The 21,112-nt window shown below is 41.4% G+C and overlaps 1 protein-coding gene across 3 annotated transcripts in view; it reads left to right on the top strand.

Annotated features, from left to right (window-relative positions):
- The window catches only part of ANO4 (anoctamin 4), a 250,595-nt gene that overhangs the window by 148,952 nt on the left and 80,531 nt on the right, over positions 1-21,112 (top strand). For all 3 annotated transcript variants that reach the window (XM_063447227.1, XM_063447226.1, XM_063447228.1), the window contains one exon: positions 3,012-3,118. In XM_063447227.1, the coding sequence (XP_063303297.1) occupies positions 3,012-3,118 (107 nt within the window). The remainder of the gene's footprint in view (positions 1-3,011; positions 3,119-21,112) is intronic.

Here is a 21,112-nt window from a genome sequence, read left to right as displayed (position 1 = left end):
TCAAAATAAATTATAGTGAATTTGACATTTTAGGTCAAAGTAGCCGATCATAAAGCATGGCTGACTTAGAGAATGTTTTCAATTCAGCTATTTTTGGCCTTAAAGTTGAAATTCCCTTTGAATTTGCAAAGACCCACGTCAATGAATTCGCCAGTGGGTGCCCGCCGGTGGGGGACAAGTAAAGGGGGGTTCTATGATGACAGCTAGGGAGACTGACACTTCTAGATGGCGGTAGCTCCAACACAGCGTCTAGAACCGTCAGGCAGAGAAAATATACATATACTAAATAGTCCCCACTTTGTCTCAGTATATATTGGACTGGGTTGGAATTTCAGTGAGATTCCAACACAGTCAAAATTAGTATTTCATAAAGCTATCCACCTTATGTATATATGTAAAGGTTTGTAGTGAGATGTTTTTCTTATACTGTATGGCTAATATACCTACCTTTAACATTTATTATACTGTATGGTTTATATACCTACCTTTAACATTTATTATACTGTATGATTTATATACCTACCTTTAACATTTATTATACTGTATGGTTTATATACCTACCTTTAACATTTATTATACTGTATGGTTTTTATACCTATCTTTAACATTTATTATACTGTATGATTAATATACCTACCTTTAACGTTATTATACTGTATGATTAATATACCTACCTTTAACATTTATTATACACCTACCTTTAACATTTATTATACTGTATGGTTTTTATACCTACCTTTAACATTATGAAATAATATACATAGCAGTATATTATAATAATATAATATAAATCAGTAAAAATGGTTTAATTTTTACTGTGAACGGAAATTTCTATAAAATGAAAGGAATGACCTTGTGGAATCAGTGGATCTCAGAGGATTCTTTGCATTGATCTTGACTATTTATGTAAGTAATCTTAGACTGCCCAATGATTATATTTATATATGGTCCCTTGCTACAATTTTTTTAAAGGTTACTCCAGAATCTAACAAAGCATTATGAAATTGGAGTGTAAACAACGACAAATAAACACAAGCAAAATGTACTAATTTGCTGCAAGATTGTTATAGTGGAGTGTGATCATTAGCTCCTTGATTTTGACCTTAGCTTGATCTCTTCCCACTCCAGCTCAGAGAAAGAAAACAAAAACAAAAAACAATGATAAAAACATGTACTTAATTTCCAAACTTATATAAAACTACAATAATAAGCAAAAGCTGTTCTGGTACAATATTATGTTATAAGAGAGAAATAAAAGAAATTGGATTGAAAAATTAGGGGTTTGCATAAACAGAAGCTTTTACAACTGCTCTTTCGAATTTAGAACCTACCTTACTTCTCTTTCACCTGGAAGGCACCCTGAAGTAAATTTAGATAGAGCAGGGGTGCCCAAAATAGATCCCCAGATGTTTTAAAACTACAGCTCCCATGATGCTTTGTCATTCTAAAGGCATGCAGAGCATCATGGTAGTTGTAGTTCTACAACATCGGCGGATCTACCTTTTGAGTACCCCTGATATAGAGCCCAAACACAGCTCGGGAATCTGTGAGTGCATCCGGTGGTAGTATTACACTATAGTTTATTGATTTCTTCTTTTTAAATGTATGTTTGTGTTCTGACTTAATTGCATGACATTCTGCTGCTGAAGAGCTAATATAAATATATTTTTGTAAGAGGGTATTTGGTCTGAGAAAGTGCATATTTCAAAAATATATTCTGCAGAACTAACTTGTTTTTCCATAGGGACACCTGGCGTGTATATCTGGCTATAGATGGTATTAGAGTATGAACAAAAAGACTGGTATAAAAAAAAGCATTGAATTCATCTTAGAAAAAAATATCAAGGGATGATGTAATTTGTTAGCTACATATAAAAAAATTTTTTTTTGATGCAGCATATTTTCAGAACGCAAATTCTTCGGTGCCCTTGTATCGAATTAGCCATGTAGTAAATATTATTAGAAAGGCATTTGCTTTATGAAAATTGTGACTCTCCGATATAATCTGGCTGCTGCACTATTTGTAACTTTATATTGTTAGGTGACCTTCGATGGGAACCAGCAATTATATTAAGGAGAAAATGTAACCGTGCGCTTACCACACATATTGACATATTCCTAAATGTTAATAACAAAAATGGAATATTTAGCTGAGTAAATGTATGGGGTTGACAGTTTTTTTTTTTTTTTTAAAGGATTCAATACAACACTTGGGCCAATTAAATTATTTAGTAAAATAATGTAGTTGGTTTTAAACAGAAGCGCTACGGTATCTGTTGGCTTCTGTTTAAAACCAACTGCAAAAATAATTGTATTATTTTCCCCACTTATTTCCTTTTATGTTACATTACTTAATTGTCTTACAAAGTAAATATTAACATAAGCCATAAAATGATAATAGTAACAGTCATTTTATGGCTTATGTTAATATCACTTTGTAAGACGTAACAGGGTGTGATCTGGTTTATATTACTGGTAGTAATTATTATTTATTCAATGTCAGCTAGTTTAGCATCTTTGTTTAAATTGATGCAAAAAACATTAAAAACCATGTATAAATTATAACAAACAAATTAAGGTAATAGAAATAAGTGGTGTTAGTATCGTGGAATGAAAGTGATGATTGTCCTATTATTTTGTACGGTGGTATATATTTTATCAAGATACACTTAGTAAATATTGTCTTCAGTCTGTTACACTTGTATGAACTTTATAAATGAGCAAGCTCTAAGATTTTACTCATCCTTTGATACTCCATCATAAGGGATCCATATAGTAAATAGCCAGTTACGGTAAAGAAGGATATATTTGGAAAGCGTGGCTCACGAACAGATGGCGGACCAAGCATGTTGACCCCTGCTGTGTCCTCTAAGCTGTGAGTGTGCTTGAGATGATTTGAAAAAACGAAAAAGCCAATAATTCCAATTTCACCTGGTGAACTTCTCAGTGGTCCATTAGTAACAGGAACGATGTTCTAGAGCACATGTAACCGTCTGCTTTCTGTGTTGTAGTTTCATCATAAACAATAAGGACACATTTTTCAACAATGCCACAAGAAGTAGGATCGTTCATCATATTTTACAAAGAGTCAAATATGAAGAAGGAAAAAATAAAATAGGTAAGTGTGTTAATATGGAAATTTTATTTTAAATTAAAAAAATTAAAAAAAAAACAACAGAGGCCAAAATGTTAAAAGCAAATATTGCAAACATGGGCTTAAATGAATAATAAAGATTACATTTGGTGTTAAATGTGATTGGAATTATGTTATACTTTTGATGGCATTTCAGACTTTAAGAGGGATAGTTTATATACTTTATTTTATGTTTACCAAGTTCTGTTTGTTTGTTTGTTTTTCTAAGTGTGCCCACATCCATACACCTCAAATGTACTTGCCACTGCAAGCACTTGCCAATGACTTGTGGCCAAAGGGGGAACTTAAAACCTTGATATTGTTATTGAAACATGGTGGGTTGGTGTGTGTGTGTGTGTGTGTACGTGTATGCATGTGTATATGGACGTTTAATTTATGTGAATCCATGTGTGAGTAAATATATAAATATGTTTAACCCCTTAAGGGCACATGATGGAAATATTCCGTCATGATTCCCTTTTATTTCAGAAGTTGTGTCCTTAAGGTGTTAATGTGTTCGTGCATATGTGTGCTGTGTGTGTTTGTGTGCATGTATGCCTGTATCATATTCTTTGCTAACATTTCATGAAAGACTTAGATTTGAAATAAGGGAAGGCACCCTTACATGATTCTAATACATACCACTGAGTGAACCCCACTGACGCACATCGGTGCAGGTTATTTTCTACCGGCACATTGCTTAGGACCCCAGTGGGAGCAGGGCATCTGGCAGAGGATTGGTACTGATGCTGCACACGAGTAGAGTCACCCGGTTAAAATGTTATAGAAACAGAAAACTGCATTGAGAAGCAGCAGCCATACATACAAGAAAAACAAGTACTATTTTAACTGTTACATGTTATGCCTCTTCCCTTATGAAAACCAAATAAAATCAATGTGACTCATGTGTTTATGTTTAGTACTAAATAATATAAATATTACAAAATCAAAATACCTGATTGAAACCAGACCATGGACTGTATTTTTCGGCAGACAATGAGATGACAAATACCACTGCTCCCAGAACATTTTATAACAAGGATTAGAATTGATCAGTGTGTATTTCTTGTATATTTCCATAAACGCCACCCGTGCAAGCATTAAGTCCTTACTTATGTTTTTATTTTTATAACACCATCTGTTCAAAATTGTACCATTTTTATAACGTAATAACAATACAGGCTATAAATAAGGTGCATAATGCTGTTACTGTATCTTAGAAACAAAGGGATTTCCACCTCAAATACACTAATTGCTGTGTGGGAGTAGGGATGCCATATCTACCTTTTCAGGACACATATCCTTTATATACAGATTGACAGCAACATATGCAAAGTGCTGCCCTATAGTATTTAAAAAATCTAAATGAATCAGGTGATCAATCAATCAGGAATACTGCAGCATGTGAGTCCTCTATACCACAGGGCTGCATTTTTATGTGTGTCCAGTCAACTTTAGGAAATGATGTATGTCTAAGAAAACCTGGTGGATATTATTATTATTACTTTTATTTTTAAATCTCCAACATGTTCCGCAGCGCTGTATAAGCAGGGAAGATAGACAGTACAGTATAGACAAACCAATACAGAGGGAATCCATGCCCGTGAGCTGTGATCTAGCATTTACAGTCTTTTTATACCAAATACTAAGATAAATGACTTGTGAGCTTACAATTTAAAGGATAAACCAGCACTATGTTGGAGAGAAACACAGATATATGACTTTAGAGATTATTATTGTTTTCTTGGGCCTAATTGGAAAGTTTTAGAGCTGGGGTGTCCAATATTTCTTCTCAAGTTATTTTTAGCTAATTTGCAAGTTGCAACACAATGTTTACTATTTACTGAACTGTCAAATTTCACTAAACTGGAAATATAGCCGATTTGAAGGGTTTGTCCTGACTCGGAAATTGTATTCTTCTTTTAACTGGATCCAATATGTTTGTGTAAACATTCTAAAAGATTCTCAGTTATTTAATACTAAAAGCACAGTTAGCCCGGTCTACACACTTTACTCAAGCTAAATTACTCCTCCTATCTTCTGGTCTGATCCTGCTGTTGTGCATTTTATGATACTATAGAAAAGTGCTTCATCAGGTCCACTTACATAGAAGTCCTGCGTATTACAGTTTATCTGACATAATTATGTGTTTTGCCCTTTGAATCATCTACAAGGTCACCTAAACATCTCAGAATTAAAGATGCTGTAGGATCAGAACCCAATTGTAATGGCAATTAACTCAGCAATCTATTCTTCGGCTTTTGATCACGTTGGAAGCACACAGTGTTGTAATTCAAGCTACACAGAGGTTTCTATATGTCAGGCTTACCTTGCTGGGAGTCCAACATGCAGAGATAAAAGCTCACCCTTGCATTTAGACACAGGCCAAGGTGGTCAAGGTAGAACTCACCTGGCCTGTGAATCTGTGCACGGGGGCTGTGCAGGTAAATGCTTGTAGTCGCAGTACAGACAAGGAAATCCAGGAGAGTAGTCGTAGGTAAGCCAATGGTCAGAGGGTGCCGGAAATCAGGGGATACGAGTAACAAGCCAAGGTCAAAGGATGCCAGAATTCAGGAGATACGAGTCACAATCCAAGGTCAGGCGAATACTTAGTACGTGGAGTAGCAACTCTCTAACCAGAGTCATTGAACTGACACTGCCCTTAGGGAGGAGCAGTGTCTTATACCTTGATGATTAGTATATCAGGTTCAGCTGGAGAGTGATCGACAGGTCTGAGCCAGGTGAAGTCCAGCCCCTTAGTGCTGCAGGCAATACAAGAGAAAACAGGAGTTATCCCAAGTCCTGAAATGGCTCAGATGTTAAAGAGCAGGTTCAGAACTGCCAAGCATACAGGTTCAAATCCCTCTTCGGGCAATAAAAGGGCGACCCCGTCTGGCAGTCTGGAGGTCAAGGCGTAAATCCTGACAGTACCCTCCCCTTAAGAACGCACTCTGGGCGTGAACAGGTTCCTTTTGGGAACTGTATTCCTCGTCTTCGGACTCCGTATCACTGAGGAAGTCCTTGTAATCGAAGTATCCAGAGTGGAGTCCCTCAGTCGGGGACCTTGGGGTATCAGTGTCGGGTACTGGTGGAGAAAGGTCTGGGCCATTCAGAGACCTGGTGCAGGCGGAAATAAACTTAGTCCCACCAACCATATTATCTGAACTATTTCCCATCGGTGAGTTTTCTGGAAGTAGTGATTTCTTGTGGTCTTGAGATCCACTGGCATCAGCAGCCATCGTAGTCTGGGTACTCTTCTGCATCACGGAACGTGGAAATATCCGACAGCACCTTTGACATTTTTTAGGTCGTGTTGCTGGAATAACAGGGTGCAGCTGAATTGTACCCACTTGAAGAGGTTCAGGCCGAGTTGGGCGAATAGGGCAGTGAGAGATAAAGTGCCCTTTTCCACCACAATAAAAACAGAGACAACGCGCCCTCCTTCGATCTCTTTCTCTAGATGGCAGTCTTGTTTTAGAGCGGACGAAGCATATCTCCATGGGTTCCTCCCTGTCCACTGGAGATTCACAGCTAGCTAGAGGAAAACCAGGGTCACAAGGCGGTTCCTCCATGTCCATTGGAGTTTCATAGCTAGCTTGAGGGAAAACAGGGGTACAAGGAGGTTTACTGGAGGAGGGTTTGCGTTGTGACCTTATGGGGACTTGGTAGGAGTCCTTTTCTTTAGGCAACAGCGATCTGCGGTTAGATGGAGCAGGCTTGGGAGTAGCTTTCCTGGAGGCAGAGCTCTGAGAGTCCATTGCGGACATAAATGACTCCCAACTGTCCAAGACAGTGCTTTTCTCCTTTAGCTTCCGGTATGCCCACTCCTTGATCCGTCCGACAAGTAAGTTGATGGCCGAACGGACCTTGACAAAGTCACTGTTGTAAGTATTAGGCTTGAGAGCAAAAAGAAGTTCACAATCCAGTCTGAATGCTGTGAAGGAGGTACGGGAACCATCAAAGCGGTCAGGCATCACAACAAACGGTTCTGGAACTGGGCGTACTGTGCCTTTAAGAGATAAAAGTTCTTGCTGCAGTTCCGAAACAGTCTGGTTCAGGCTGGACACTTGCTGAGCAAGGGAGGTGAGCATTATCTCTGTGGACTCCATAAGGGTCAGTTCAATATGTCAGGCTTACCTTGCTGGGAGTCCAACATGCAGAGATAAAAGCTCACCCTTGCATTTAGACACAGGCCAAGGTGGTCAAGGTAGAACTCACCTGGCCTGTGAATCTGTGCACGGGGGCTGTGCAGGTAAATGCTTGTAGTCGCAGTACAGACAAGGAAATCCAGGAGAGTAGTCGTAGGTAAGCCAATGGTCAGAGGGTGCCGGAAATCAGGGGATACGAGTAACAAGCCAAGGTCAAAGGATGCCAGAATTCAGGAGATACGAGTCACAATCCAAGGTCAGGCGAATACTTAGTACGTGGAGTAGCAACTCTCTAACCAGAGTCATTGAACTGACACTGCCCTTAGGGAGGAGCAGTGTCTTATACCTTGATGATTAGTATATCAGGTTCAGCTGGAGAGTGATCGACAGGTCTGAGCCAGGTGAAGTCCAGCCCCTTAGTGCTGCAGGCAATACAAGAGAAAACAGGAGTTATCCCAAGTCCTGAAATGGCTCAGATGTTAAAGAGCAGGTTCAGAACTGCCAAGCATACAGGTTCAAATCCCTCTTCGGGCAATAAAAGGGCGACCCCGTCTGGCAGTCTGGAGGTCAAGGCGTAAATCCTGACACTATATACACAGATCCCCCCTTTTCCTTTCTTGAAAAAATATCTAAACTTAAACATATCTTAAATATATCCCTATCATAAAAAATGTCGTACCGGTGGCATGATGATCATTTATTAATTAAATGCAGTACTACACAAAAATCCCATACTTATGCCTTGTTTGTCATTAAATGTTAATAAATGGACACGTATTAAAAAGTTAAACCATGATAAGCATTGTGACCCCCAGCAGAAGTGAAGCAGCATGTAATTTATTTATGGTTATATCACGTCTGCTCAATGCCTCATAAGACAAAGGTGACTTTTAAGATTCATGATTCTCCTTTCTGTCCAAGCATCTTATTAGCCCTCTTGTACTGCTCAAGCGGTTATAATAGGACATTTCTCTTTGATGAACGTTACGGTATCCTGATTTTTATGATTCTTTCTTTTGTTAATTGTGGTGCTCAGAGCCTCAATATAACATTCACTGCAGCAAGAACTACTGGCCACCTGGCAACTAATAAGCCTTACAGTCAGTGTCAGAGTTAGTTAGTTAGTGTTGAGTTACTACGCAGCATGAGTGTAGAAAGTGAGGAGATAAATCCCTCCCCAAGAAATTTTCATTTAGATATTTAAATATTTACCGTATGTATATTAAAATTGGAGGTCAGGTAGCTTGAATAGGTCTTTATCCTATACTATGAATAGCTTCCCCAGTGATAGTGTAATTGTTATGAAAGGCTGGTTTCTACGCCAATGCTAGACGGATAGATATATAGATTATAATTCAGAATGTTTTGTTTTTTTGATAAACAGACAGACAAAGGCTTCAACTTTACCGGGGTAATATACACAAATATATAATGGTTTTCCCTTACATACTAGTACTTAATTACTTTGGTCCATTATACAGCGCTACAACATTTTGCTGGCGCTATATAAATAATAAAATAATAATAATAAAGAAGTAAAAGTTTAGCCACTCTGTGGAAACGCTCAATACCTCAGGGACATGTTAAAGGGACACTATATTCACCAGAACAACTACAGCTTAATGTAGTTGTTCAGGTGAGTATAATCATTGCCTTCAGGCATTTTAACCCCTTCAGGACCGCTGACGGTTCAGGACCGTCAGCGGTAAAACGTGCGTTTGGACCGCCGACGGTCCTTAACCGTCATAACAGTTTGGGGCTACTTACCTGATCGCCGTCGGTCCCACGGCGGCGATCAGCGCTCCTCCCGGTCCAGGGGGACTGCCTGTCTGCCCGGGTAGTCTCCCCTCGGCAGATCAGGACCCTGCGGCCATGTGATCACTCGATCACATGACCGCAATAGGTGTCCATGTGTCTGCCTGCAGGGGGACTGTCTGTGCTGACAGGCAGTCTCCCTGCAAGTGGAAAATTAAAAAAATAAAGTTAAAAAAATAAAGCAATCAGTGTAAAAAAATAATATGTATGATATATATATATATATATATATATATATATATGATATATATACATGTATTATATCTATATATAATATATGTATATGTATCATATATATAATGTCATACTAAGTGTATTTTTATATTTATATATACGTATATTAATATAAAAATACACTTATATTTAAATTACACACGAATATATACAATATATATAATTACTATATATGGTATATATATATATTATTATAAAATACAAATAATATGTTAATAAAAATAAATAACAAAAACTAAAAATAATTTTTAATAATTAAAAAAAATTATATATATATATATGCAATTTTATTCTAACAGTATTTTGATATTGATATATATTTATATCAAAATACACTTAGAGTGTAATGATATATATATCTATGTATAAATAAATAAAAATAATACGAAATATACATATGTCCATATACATAATAACATAAATAATTTCATAAATATACACGTAGACGTCAAATATATAAATATGTATATATATTAAAATTCTACGTGCGTATTTATGTAATATTTTTACCTAATTAAGTAATTTTAATGATTGCAATTTGAGGGACCGGCCTGCCAACCCAGGCCGAAAGTCCAGATAATTTAATTTGCTAGCACTGTGTTTAACCCTGTAACTTTCTATGACACCCTAAAACCTGTACATGGGAGTACTGTTTTACTCGGGAGATTTCGCTGAACACAAATATTAGTGTTTCAAAACAGTAAAACATATCACAGCGATGATATTGTCAGTGAAAGTGAAGTTTTTTGCATTTTTCACACACAAACAGCACTTTCACTGAGGATATTATTGCTGTGATACATTTTACTGTTCTGATACACTAATATTTGTGTTTAGCGAAGTCTCCTGAGTATAACAGTACCCCACATGTAGAGGTTTTATAGTGTTTGTGAAAGTTACAGGGTCAAATATAAGGCTTGATTTTACTTTTTTTTTTTTATTGAAATTTGTCGGATTGGTTAGGTTGCCTTTGAGAGCGTATGGCAGCCAAGGAATGAGAATTAGCCCCATGATGGCATACCATTTGCAAAAGAAGACAACCCAAGGTATTGCAAATGGGGTATGTTCAGCCTTTTTTAGTAGCCACTTAGTCACAAACACCGGCCAAAGTTAGCGTTTTTTGCATTTTTAACACACAAACAAATATAAATGCTAACTTTGGCCAGTGTTTGTGACTAGGTGGCTACTAAAAAAAACTGGACATACCCAATGTTGAATACCCTGGGTTGTCTACTTTAAAAAAATATGTACATGTTAGGTGTGTTTCGGGGATTTATGACAGATAACGGTGTTACAATGTCACTATTTTTTATTTTTACTTTTAATTCTTTATTTTTCATGTGCATGATATCATATAACATAACGACCTGTAGCGCCACAACAGCGAGCACAGGCTTTCAATTGCATATATTGTCAAGGCGAGAATGTTAAGCACATTTTTTTTTTTTTTTTTTTTTTTTTAAAGACAAAATTTAAACGATATACTATGCTGAGAAGAGCAAAATTTAAACACGCTGGTGTAAAACGAACTGCTGAATATGCCGTACAAAAGAGTGTTCCATACATTTAGTGCGGTATGTAGGTGAGCTAAAAGGTATTAAAAATAGTATAACAGTGCCAGGTCACGAGAGGAACATGAGAGAGTAAAGTTATGCTATCAACAGTGATAAAAAAGGTTTAAAACAGTCGACTATTTTGGGGTGATGTGTCTAAGTTGTTTACAATTATATTGGCTCATCACAAGAGGCCGTATGCCTACTATCCCTAGTAACCGTACAGAGGTGACTTTAACTGACGGGTTGGGTCCCGTGATAACCGTGTCGAGAGCCAGTAAAAATACAAATAAAGGTAGAAATAAAATGTGACTGATAGTGGCCCTGAGGATGGGTACTCGCCCGAAAGGGCGGGGGGACCTGAAGGCTGGTGAACCCCCGCACGTTCGGGGCAAGCCACATCCCCATGGCGCCCAAAGACATTAAGGCTCTCAGTTACTACAATACTGGCGTATTGGTCGTTGCCCATGGGTGTCTGCGTGTCGGGTATTAAGCTACCTTTTGCGAACATGCACAGGACGGTGCTCGTAGGTAAGATGGTGTGCTCAGGTGCAGATATCGTTTAGGTGTACCCATCAAGGTAAGACCAAGGTGTAGTGTTGACTTATACGTTTGTCGATGGTGTGTGTGCCTACGGAAGACACTGCCTTTACAGACCGTATCGTTAGCTAGTAGGGGTAAATTATGTACAAGTTATTGAGTGGATTGGCACTCTCGAAGCTATAGGCATAGTAATTTTCGTAACTAGTGTGGCTAGAGAGAAAACAAACACATTTTAACAGATCAATCTTTCTAGCGAGTCATAGGGTACAACGACAGTTCTCAGACTAGACTGCTATGTCAGGAGGACTGATTACTAACAAGATGAGGCATGTTAGGAGGAGAAAGTTCATCTTACAGTCTGGTGTCATCTGATGCCGGCGCTTAAGTGCCCGTGGAGACTGTTGGGGGGCAGTGGAGATCCGCCTGGTTAACTTCAGCCGGTAATTACAGTTCGTCTATAAACGTTGGTTCCTGGGGTAGAGTCTCTTTCCGGTTGTCGGTGTGTTCAGGTGGAATTAAACTGTGTCTATGAACTATTACTAACTTGGTGTGGGTATTCTTCTTTCATTCCGGTGTGGTTGCCGGTTCGTCTGGGTGCTCAGGTGTCGTTCGCCGTGTCGGAGGCCAATTGTTGTCCCCTGGGTGCAAACATTTGCGCTGTGGCAGGATTCCATTGATGGGATGCCTGTGCTGCCCCGTTCTGTCCATTTGTGGTCAGGGAGTCCGGCGGGAGACCCAGTGTCTCTAGCAGCCCTGCAGCTTCCTTGAGGTCTTTGACTTCTAGTGTGGTATTATCCTTTAGTATCTGTAGTCTGTTATCCTTTGTTGTCGAAGTAGGGCAGTAAATGGTGCCAAGGTTCTTCTCCACGCCAGGGTGTAGCCTGTTAGGTCTGCAAAGAAGGTGAGAGGCATACTTTCAAAGACATAGGGCGTGTGGTTTCTGACTGCTGTCATTATCGCAAGTCTGTCTCTTCCGGACATGAAACGGACCACAAGGTCCCTGGGGGCCCCTTTTGGTGCTTTGGGCGATTTAGGAGTTCGGAAGAAGTCTTCCAGGCCTACCGCTCTGCCTTGTCTCAGGGGCAGTAGCTCTGTAAATAGTCGCCGCAGGAGGTGAGGCAACTCATCGGCCGGTACGTCTTCTTTGATGCCCCTTAGTTTCAGGTTATTTTTGCGCCTCGTGTCTTTCATCGTGGCCAGGCGCTGGTCAAATGATTTGTGCTGTTGCTGTAATTTGTCTATCTCCTGTTGTAGTGAGGAGATTTGTTTAGAGTGTTCCCCGGTGGTTCCTTCCAGGGTGCCCAGCCTGCCCGACAGGCCTCTTATGTCTTCGCGGATCTTGGCTGTGTCCGCTAGTATGGTATTCTGGAGGGTCGTTAGCAGTGTTGTGAGGACTTCGGTGGTGACCGGAGGGGAGTCGGGTCCCTTGGGAACCGTTTTAGTGTGCTGTGCTGCTGCCATTTCTTCTTCCTCCCCTTCCAGGTAGAAGTCGTCTGATGTATCCGAGAAGTTCTCGTGGTAGGCGGCCATCTTGGGCCTAACCGCGCTGTTAGCTCGGCGCAGGAGGTCGCCAATATTCTGATTCAAACTCGGTTTGTCAGGCTTTAGTTTTTTTGCCTTTCATCCCATTCTTGTTCTCAGTCAGGGGGCATCTCTGTGGTAGATGTTGGGGGTTTTTGTTACCCAAATGTGGTATAATTTCCTTTTGATGGCCGGGAGCTCTCATGAAGTGCTTCTGCACAGCTCTGTTGCTATATATTGAAACAGCAATTTCCTACTTGTATTTATAGGCCTATAACTTGCAAAAAAAGCAATAAAGCATGTAAACACTGGGTGTTTTTAAACTCGGGACAACATTTTGAATGTATTTAGCAGTTTTTTTCATTAGCTTTTGTAGATAAGTAGAAGATTTTTCAAGTAAAAGTCCAAAAACATGTTTGTTTTTTTAATTTTTCACCATATTCTATTTTTTTTTATTTTAAATACAATATATGACATAATACAAATAATGGTATGTAAAGAAAGCCCTTCTTGTTTTGAAAAAAACAATATATAACTTGTATGGGAACCGTAAATGAGAGAGCGGAAAATTACAGCTAAACACAAACACCACAAAAGTGTTAAAACTGCTCTGGTCCTTAACGTACAACATCGCAAAAACAGGCCGGTCCTTAAGGGGTTAATGCAAACACTGTCTTTTCAGAGAAAAGGCAGTGTTTACATTACCCCTAGGGACACCTCCAAGTGGCCACTCCTCTGAAGGCCACTGAAGGTGCTTCCTGGGACAGCACTGCCATTCATCGTCTCCACACCATGGAGACGCTGATTTTTCCTTATAGAGATGCACTGATCCTATGCATCTCTATGAGGAGGTGTTGATTAGCCAAAACAGCGTTTGGCCCCGCCCCTTGCTGATTTTAGCCAATCCAATGCTTTCCCCATGGGAAAGCATTGGATTGGCTAAAAATCTGCAATTCTGATGATGTCACCAAGGGGGCGGGACCAGTGCCGGCGGACCAGCGCGGCGCTGGAAATAAGGGGAATTTTAATTGCTTTTAAGGGGGATAAGTGGGGGGCAAGCCACCTAAATGGTGGGTTTAGCACTATAGGGTCAGGAATACATGTTTGTGTCACCAAACTCTGCATGAGACCCAGTAGCAAAACCAATAAATTCTGGTGCAATATTTTTGAACCGCTACCACTCCAGACAAGAAACCTCTAATTCCCCAAAAATGTCCCCATTGGCCACTGCCATATAACCAACTCTGTAGTCACAAGATCCTATATTCCCAAGCTAGTTCACCCTCTCCCTTCCCCAATTTAAACCTGACACATTTCCCTGACAATTCACCCTCTCCCTGCCTAAATTAGATTTTGCCACATTTACCTGCCAACTAACTATCTCCCTTTTCTATTTATATGGCCGCATTCCCCTCTTTCACCCCAAATAGATGGCCACAATCCTCTTCAAATTGACCCCTTCCTTTCCCCCAAATTGATCTCATTCTCCTTGCTGTCCAAACACTGCAGAAGAGCCCTATACTGGCTCCTAAAGTGCTGAGCACCAGTCATGTTTCTGTCTTTAGTGCCTCTGAGACCTCTCCTGGGTCTGACTGAACAGGTCCAACTGGTGGGTCAGTAGGGCACTTGCCAGTGACATAGACATACAAAAAATGTAGTTTAGACAAACATTCACACATCATGCAGCTCACAGACAATTTCCATGCAGCACATAGACACATCACATACACCCTTCACACTCAATGTAAAACACTCTTGTAAGTGTGCTTGTACTTACCCTTGTCTGCCGATCATGTGACATCCCGATCCAGTGGCATGCAGCTTGACAATTTTTGACCTGCAGACTCCTGATGCCGTCTGCTGTGCCTACATTCCTTTTTATGACATGGGACATGCGCCAACATCATGATGTTACTAATCGGACGTTACTGACTCAGATTCCATTGCTTCGTACAGCTCATGGGACCTTGCCTGATAATAAGAGACCTGGTTGTGCACTCAGTTCACTTCTGCTGGTGCCCTTACTGCAATCCATCATAGGTGACAAAGAGTGAACCCCTAAACTCTGGTAAAACCCGGAGCCATTGCACCTGCTGCACCTCCAGTAGTTTCACCCCTGCTGAGACCTTGGGCCTTTTAATCTAAAAAAAACTGCTGCATAGATATTGAAGCTCATTAAACCTCAAAGACTATTGCTCAAGGTCATAAGCTTCACATCACATATTTTTTATCCAATTTAGTGGAAATTGTAACGGAGTACAGATATTAGCTAGGAATGTACATGTACATTTCCAAGCAGTTTGGCTAGTATGCTGTAGAGATGTAATTTCTTCTGCTTTAGGCAGCCGCCGTGTTTTTGGTTTCTCTGTAATACACATATTTTCAAATAGATCAATCTTCATTAAAATGAGGATGACAAGGCCCTCTCCCTTTCAGTCAAATTTAATCAATAATTAACGAGAGTAAAATCTCTCAGAAATCTTTAAAGTACATTTAGCTTTCTTAGTTGCAGCTGGAGCATTTTGTGGCCACATACACACCCAGAAATACCTGTATATGTGGATGTTATTCCATGTTAAGACACAGCACAGTTATTTAGCTGTGTGTTTATGCAGGCCCAATTAGTTTGTTACCATCTATGTGTACATAAAAAGTAGTGGCACTCACTGAAACTTTCATCCATAGTGTCCACAGACCAGGGTGGACCATTCCCAATGTATCACTAATCATGAAGATAGTGTTAGATGGTGTTTAGGCAATTTTATAGGAAAACCATACAACGTTTCGGCTCCCACAGCCTTTATACCCTTGTCCAACTTTGTTCATGACCATCTATGTATACAATCAAAATTATTCAACCTCCACTGAAAATCAGATTTCTCCGGTCTCAAAGTACAACATATTTAGTATTTAGTAGAACACCCTTTTGCGGTTATGACCTGCTGCAAACGAGATGCATAGCCAGACACCAACTTCTGGTAGCATTCCTGAGGAATCTTAGCCTATTGCTCGTGATCAATGGCCTCCAGTTCAGTCATATCCTAGGGTTTGCGTGCTGCAACCGCCTTCTTCAAACACCACCAGAGATTTTTCTATGGGGTTCAAGTCAGGGGACTGTGATGGTCTCTGTAGAATTTTCTGGGACTTCTTCTGCAACCAAGTTTCGGTGGAATGTGAGGTATGCTTGGAAACATTGTCTTGTTGGAAGGTTCAATTACACCCAAGCTTCAGCTTCCTCACAGACGGCATGATTTTTCTCCAGGATTTCCTGATACTTCAATGAATTTATCTTGCCTTCCACTAACTGCCAGAGGATGCAAAGCAGCTCCAGAGCGTCACCAAGCCAACACCATGCCTAACTTTAGGCAGAGTGTTCTTTTCAGCACATGCTTCATTCTTCTTCCTCCGGACATACCGCTGATCCATTGAGCCAAAACGTTTTTTTCATCGCTCCACAGAACAGAATCCCATCATCCCTGGCTTATTTATATGATTTTGAGCATACTGTAGCCGACTTTTCTTGTGCTTTAGGGTCAGTAGTGGTGTACGTCTTAAAGGTCTGGAATGGAAACCTTCTGCGCCTTACTGTGCTCACTAAAACCTCAGTACCTGTTGCAACCAAGTGTTGCTACAGGTCTTTTGCAGTCACTCGAGGGTTTTTCACAACCTACCTTCTCAGAAATCTGGTTGCCGCCATTGATAGCTTTCTTTTTCTGCCTCGTCCAGGTAGTGTAACCACTGTTCCTTCAACTTTGAACTTGCAAACTATGCTTCCGACGGTGTCTCTAGGAACATTCAGTGCCTTTGCTATCTTTTTGTATCCTGTTCCTTGTTTGTGAAGGGTGATGATCTCTTCTCTTAACTTTGTGGAACATTCTTTTGACTTATTGCCATATTTCTAACATGCAGTCAAACCTGATAATAAACAAACCCCTAACCAGTTCAGGTATTTTAAGTGTTCCAGCCATTGGCGGATCCAGGGGGGGGGGCAACGGGGCAATTGCCCCCCCCGAGATTCTCCCCTGCCGGCTAGTGCAGGGCTGGCATTGCCCAAGCGCCAGCCCTGCAATGTGCCTGCGGACCGGGAGGGAGATCAGTGATCTCCCTCCCCGGTCCGCAGGCACATTACTGACAGCCGACCGGAAGGGGAGGGAGAGAGGACCCGGGAGCTGTTACCAGCAGCTCCTCCGGGTCCTCCTCTCGCGAGATTTGGAGCGTTGCCGCGGTTACCACGGCAACGCTCCAAATCTCGCGAGAGTGAACTCTAGCCCTGGAGCGCGGGCTAGAGTTCACTGGAACCACTGGACCACCAGGGATTCCCCACTGGGACCACCAGGGATCCAGAAATGTCCCCCCTCCTCCTCAATAAAGGTAAGAAGGGAGGGGGGACATAAATATATTTTATTAAATACATTTTTAATTAAAAAGCCTCCCTTCCCTCCTCCCCTCCCCCCATACACACTGACCCCATACACACACTGACCCCATGCACACACTGACCCCATGCACACACTGACCCCATACACACACTGACCCCATACACACACTACACACACTGACCCCATGCACACACTGACCCCATACACACACTACACACACTGACCCCATGCACACACTGACCCCATACACACACTACACACACTGACCCCATGCACACACTGACCCCATACACACACTACACACACTGACCCCATACACACACTGACCCCATACACACACTACACACACTGACCCCATACACACACTACACACACTGACCCCATACACACACTACACACACTGACCCCATACACACACTGACCCCATACACACACTACACACACTGACCCCACACACACACACACTGCCCCCATACACACAAACACTGCCCCCATACACACAAACACTGCCCCCATACACACAAACACTGCCCCCATACACACAAACACTGCCCCCATATACACACTGCCCCCATATACACACTGCCCCCATATACACACTGTCCCCATATACACACTGTCCCCATATACACACTGTCCCCATATACACACTGTCCCCATATACACACTGTCCCCATATACACACCGTCCCCATATACACACTGTCCCCATTCACACACTGTCCCCATACACACACTGCCCCACACACACTGCCCCACAAACACTGCCTCCATACACACACTGCCCCACAAACACTGTCCCCATACAACACTGTCCCACAAACACTGTCCCCATACAACACTGTCCCACAAACACTGTCCCCATACACACTGCCCCACACACATACTGCCCCGCACACACTGCACACCTATACACACACAGTGCCCTACACACCCTGCTGCCCCCCCATACACACATTGCCCCAAACACACACACACGACCCCCCCATACACACAGTGCCCCCCATACACACACTGCCCCACACATACATACAGTGCCCCCCATACACACACTGCCCCACACAGACATACAGTGCCCCCATACACACACTGCCCCCTAACACACACACTGCCACCCTTACGCACTCACACTCACTTCACCGCTCACACACACACTGCACCTTTCACACACACTTCACCCCTAACACACACCACTTCTCCTATGCCCTATATCCCAGCAGACCCCAGGTAAGTTGTCAAACTGTTCTTAAACGGTATGACTACTTACTCCGGGGTGGGATCCTGGCACTACTGGCACCATAACTACTACACTGAGCTGTAGTGGTTATTGTGCTAGGATTATTTTTTTTAAATAATCTACAAGTGCCCCTCCCGAGATCAGGCTCTGGATCCGCCACTGGTTCCAGCTCAAGCACACGTGGTGCAACTAATGAAGTCCTTAAGTAGTTGCATCAGGTGTCCTTTAGACGACACCTGTTTTGAATGTTTGTGCTGTTGTGAGGAATAATTTTGAGACTGAAATGCGATAAGTTGCATTTTCAGTTGATTTTGGGGAATCCACTTGAAGCATTGTGTTGAGCTGTTTCTATTGCTTTTGTTTGAATTGTTCATTGCAAACAGCCAAAAGTCTTTACATTTTAACAATAAACCAAATTTCAATGGGGGTTGAATATATATATATAGTTTTTATATTGTATTTTTTTTCTATTCTAGCAATCCACTGCAAATATAATAACTTACTGAATGCTGACATGAGAATAATAAAGCCATTAAGGCCATTTAAAGCTGCAGATGCCTCTCTCCCCCCCCCCCCACCCCCAAACCCCCCTTTTTAATGCAGCTTCTGTCCATCAGAAAGTAGCTGAACATACTAAAAACAATGGTCTAATTAATGGGTTCTCCCATAGATGTAAACCTCCACCCAGCAATATAAGTTTGGGATGGAAACTACTTACTCCTTCTGACAGACACTTTTAAAAGCGTACTGTGCCATTGACTCCATCCCACTCCGTTATTGACTCTCACCTACCAAGGAAAGATTTTACGGCATGTATCCATAGTCCGGAGTTGTTTCCTTCCATTTTATTTCTGTCTGGAGATGCTGCTGAGAGGCTTTGCAACTAATTGTGCTCAGATTTTGAGGCATTTTTTTTAACAAATGCCCCATTTTCTGGGTATAGAATCCGCAGACATGCTTAGTCTACACTAACAAGATTCCTGATGTCTCTTATTAGGTTTACATTTGGTTGGCAGACACTTGACACCCTAAAAGGCAGGTCTGCCATGTCTTTCTGGATAATGTTAAGGGAGATCACTGCCTTTCATAAACCCAAGGGTGCAGGGACTCGGTGGCACCCACTCTGATGAATGAGAATTAATAAACAAAAACAATGTCAAACACTCCTTTATTTGGAAAGAAATGATATCCCTTTATTGTCAAAGCAGCAACTTTTTGACTGTGTGTCTTTATCGAGCAATTGCTAGACATCTTTTTTGTCTATTTCTTCTATAACTGTAGTGGTTATGTGCTTGGAGTGTTCCTTTTTAACCATTTCCCGACGTTAGGGCATGCTATGCCGTCCTATAAAAGAGGGCCATTAATGCTGTTAGGAAGATGCGCTTTGTCGCACATGTGTAATAGCTTCCCAATGCTTTTCTATGGGGAAGCATTGGATTGGCCGAGATAATCAAAGTTGATGGTATCAGCCACGGCGGTGGTGAAAAGCAGGGACATCAGTGGTGAGACAAGCGTGAAAAAAAAAGTAAACTCAGCTTGATACCGGAGAAACTGACGGAAGCCAAGCACAGAGAGATGGACACAGGTTTCTTCAGGAAGGAAGAGATTCTTTATTGGATCACCGATCGGGACTCAGAGGGACTAGCGTCACCAAAATACAGCAAAGTCTGAGCCCCGGACAATAGTGCAGGCTCCTTATATAGGCATATAACTCCTCCCATATTAAGCTCCACCCGCACATTCTCTTAACCAATCAACACAAATAAGAATTAACTTCCTGTTTGACCGCATGGCTTGTCCAGCACAATGGAGGAGGGGGAATACTATATCCTGTATTCTTGCACATGCTCCGTACACTACTGATCGTATCTTGCCACGTGCAACCAACTGATCGATACGTCAGCATATGCACGTACACATGCCACGTGGTAATCTCGGCCTACTAAATTTATTTTTACCGAGATTCCACCACATTCCCCCCTTTGATGCCTCTTGATATTTTACAATTACTTGAGGCATCACATAACCTTAGTTTTGCTTACACCGCAAGTTACCTTGAACCAGACCAGACTTATCTTATGATGTGAATCTTTTAACACTCATCTTCCTGCATTGGTTCTCCTTGATCTAGAGCCTTATACTTATATATCGCCATTATCTGTGCAGCAGCCTTCCTCTCTGCTATACTTCCTATCAGGCTTTGCACAGACCTAACTACTAAGGGTATAAGACACGGTAGGAGTAGACACAACAGTAAAATCAGTAGGACTCCACCTACCACTGCCTTAAGCCCTCCAAACCACTCATACCAGCTACCAAACCAACTACTTGGATTGTACCCTTTCCATACTTGAGTAGGCACATGCGCTAGTTTAACCATATGGCTAGTAAGCTCAGCTATTGCTTGCCCTTCGTCGTCTATTTGAAGACAGCAATTGCTTAGGTTAAACTTCCCACATACACCTCCCTCTACTGCCAAAAGGTAATCCAAGGCTAATCTATTTTGGTAGACTGCTGTCCTCATCCTGGTGTTATGCTTCGCTAGAAGAT

This window comes from Pelobates fuscus, chromosome 3, assembly GCF_036172605.1.
Source record: "Pelobates fuscus isolate aPelFus1 chromosome 3, aPelFus1.pri, whole genome shotgun sequence".
Taxonomy (NCBI): domain Eukaryota; kingdom Metazoa; phylum Chordata; class Amphibia; order Anura; family Pelobatidae; genus Pelobates; species Pelobates fuscus.
The sequence above is the reverse complement of the archived record's forward strand: the minus strand, read 5'-3'. Positions and strand labels throughout refer to the sequence as shown.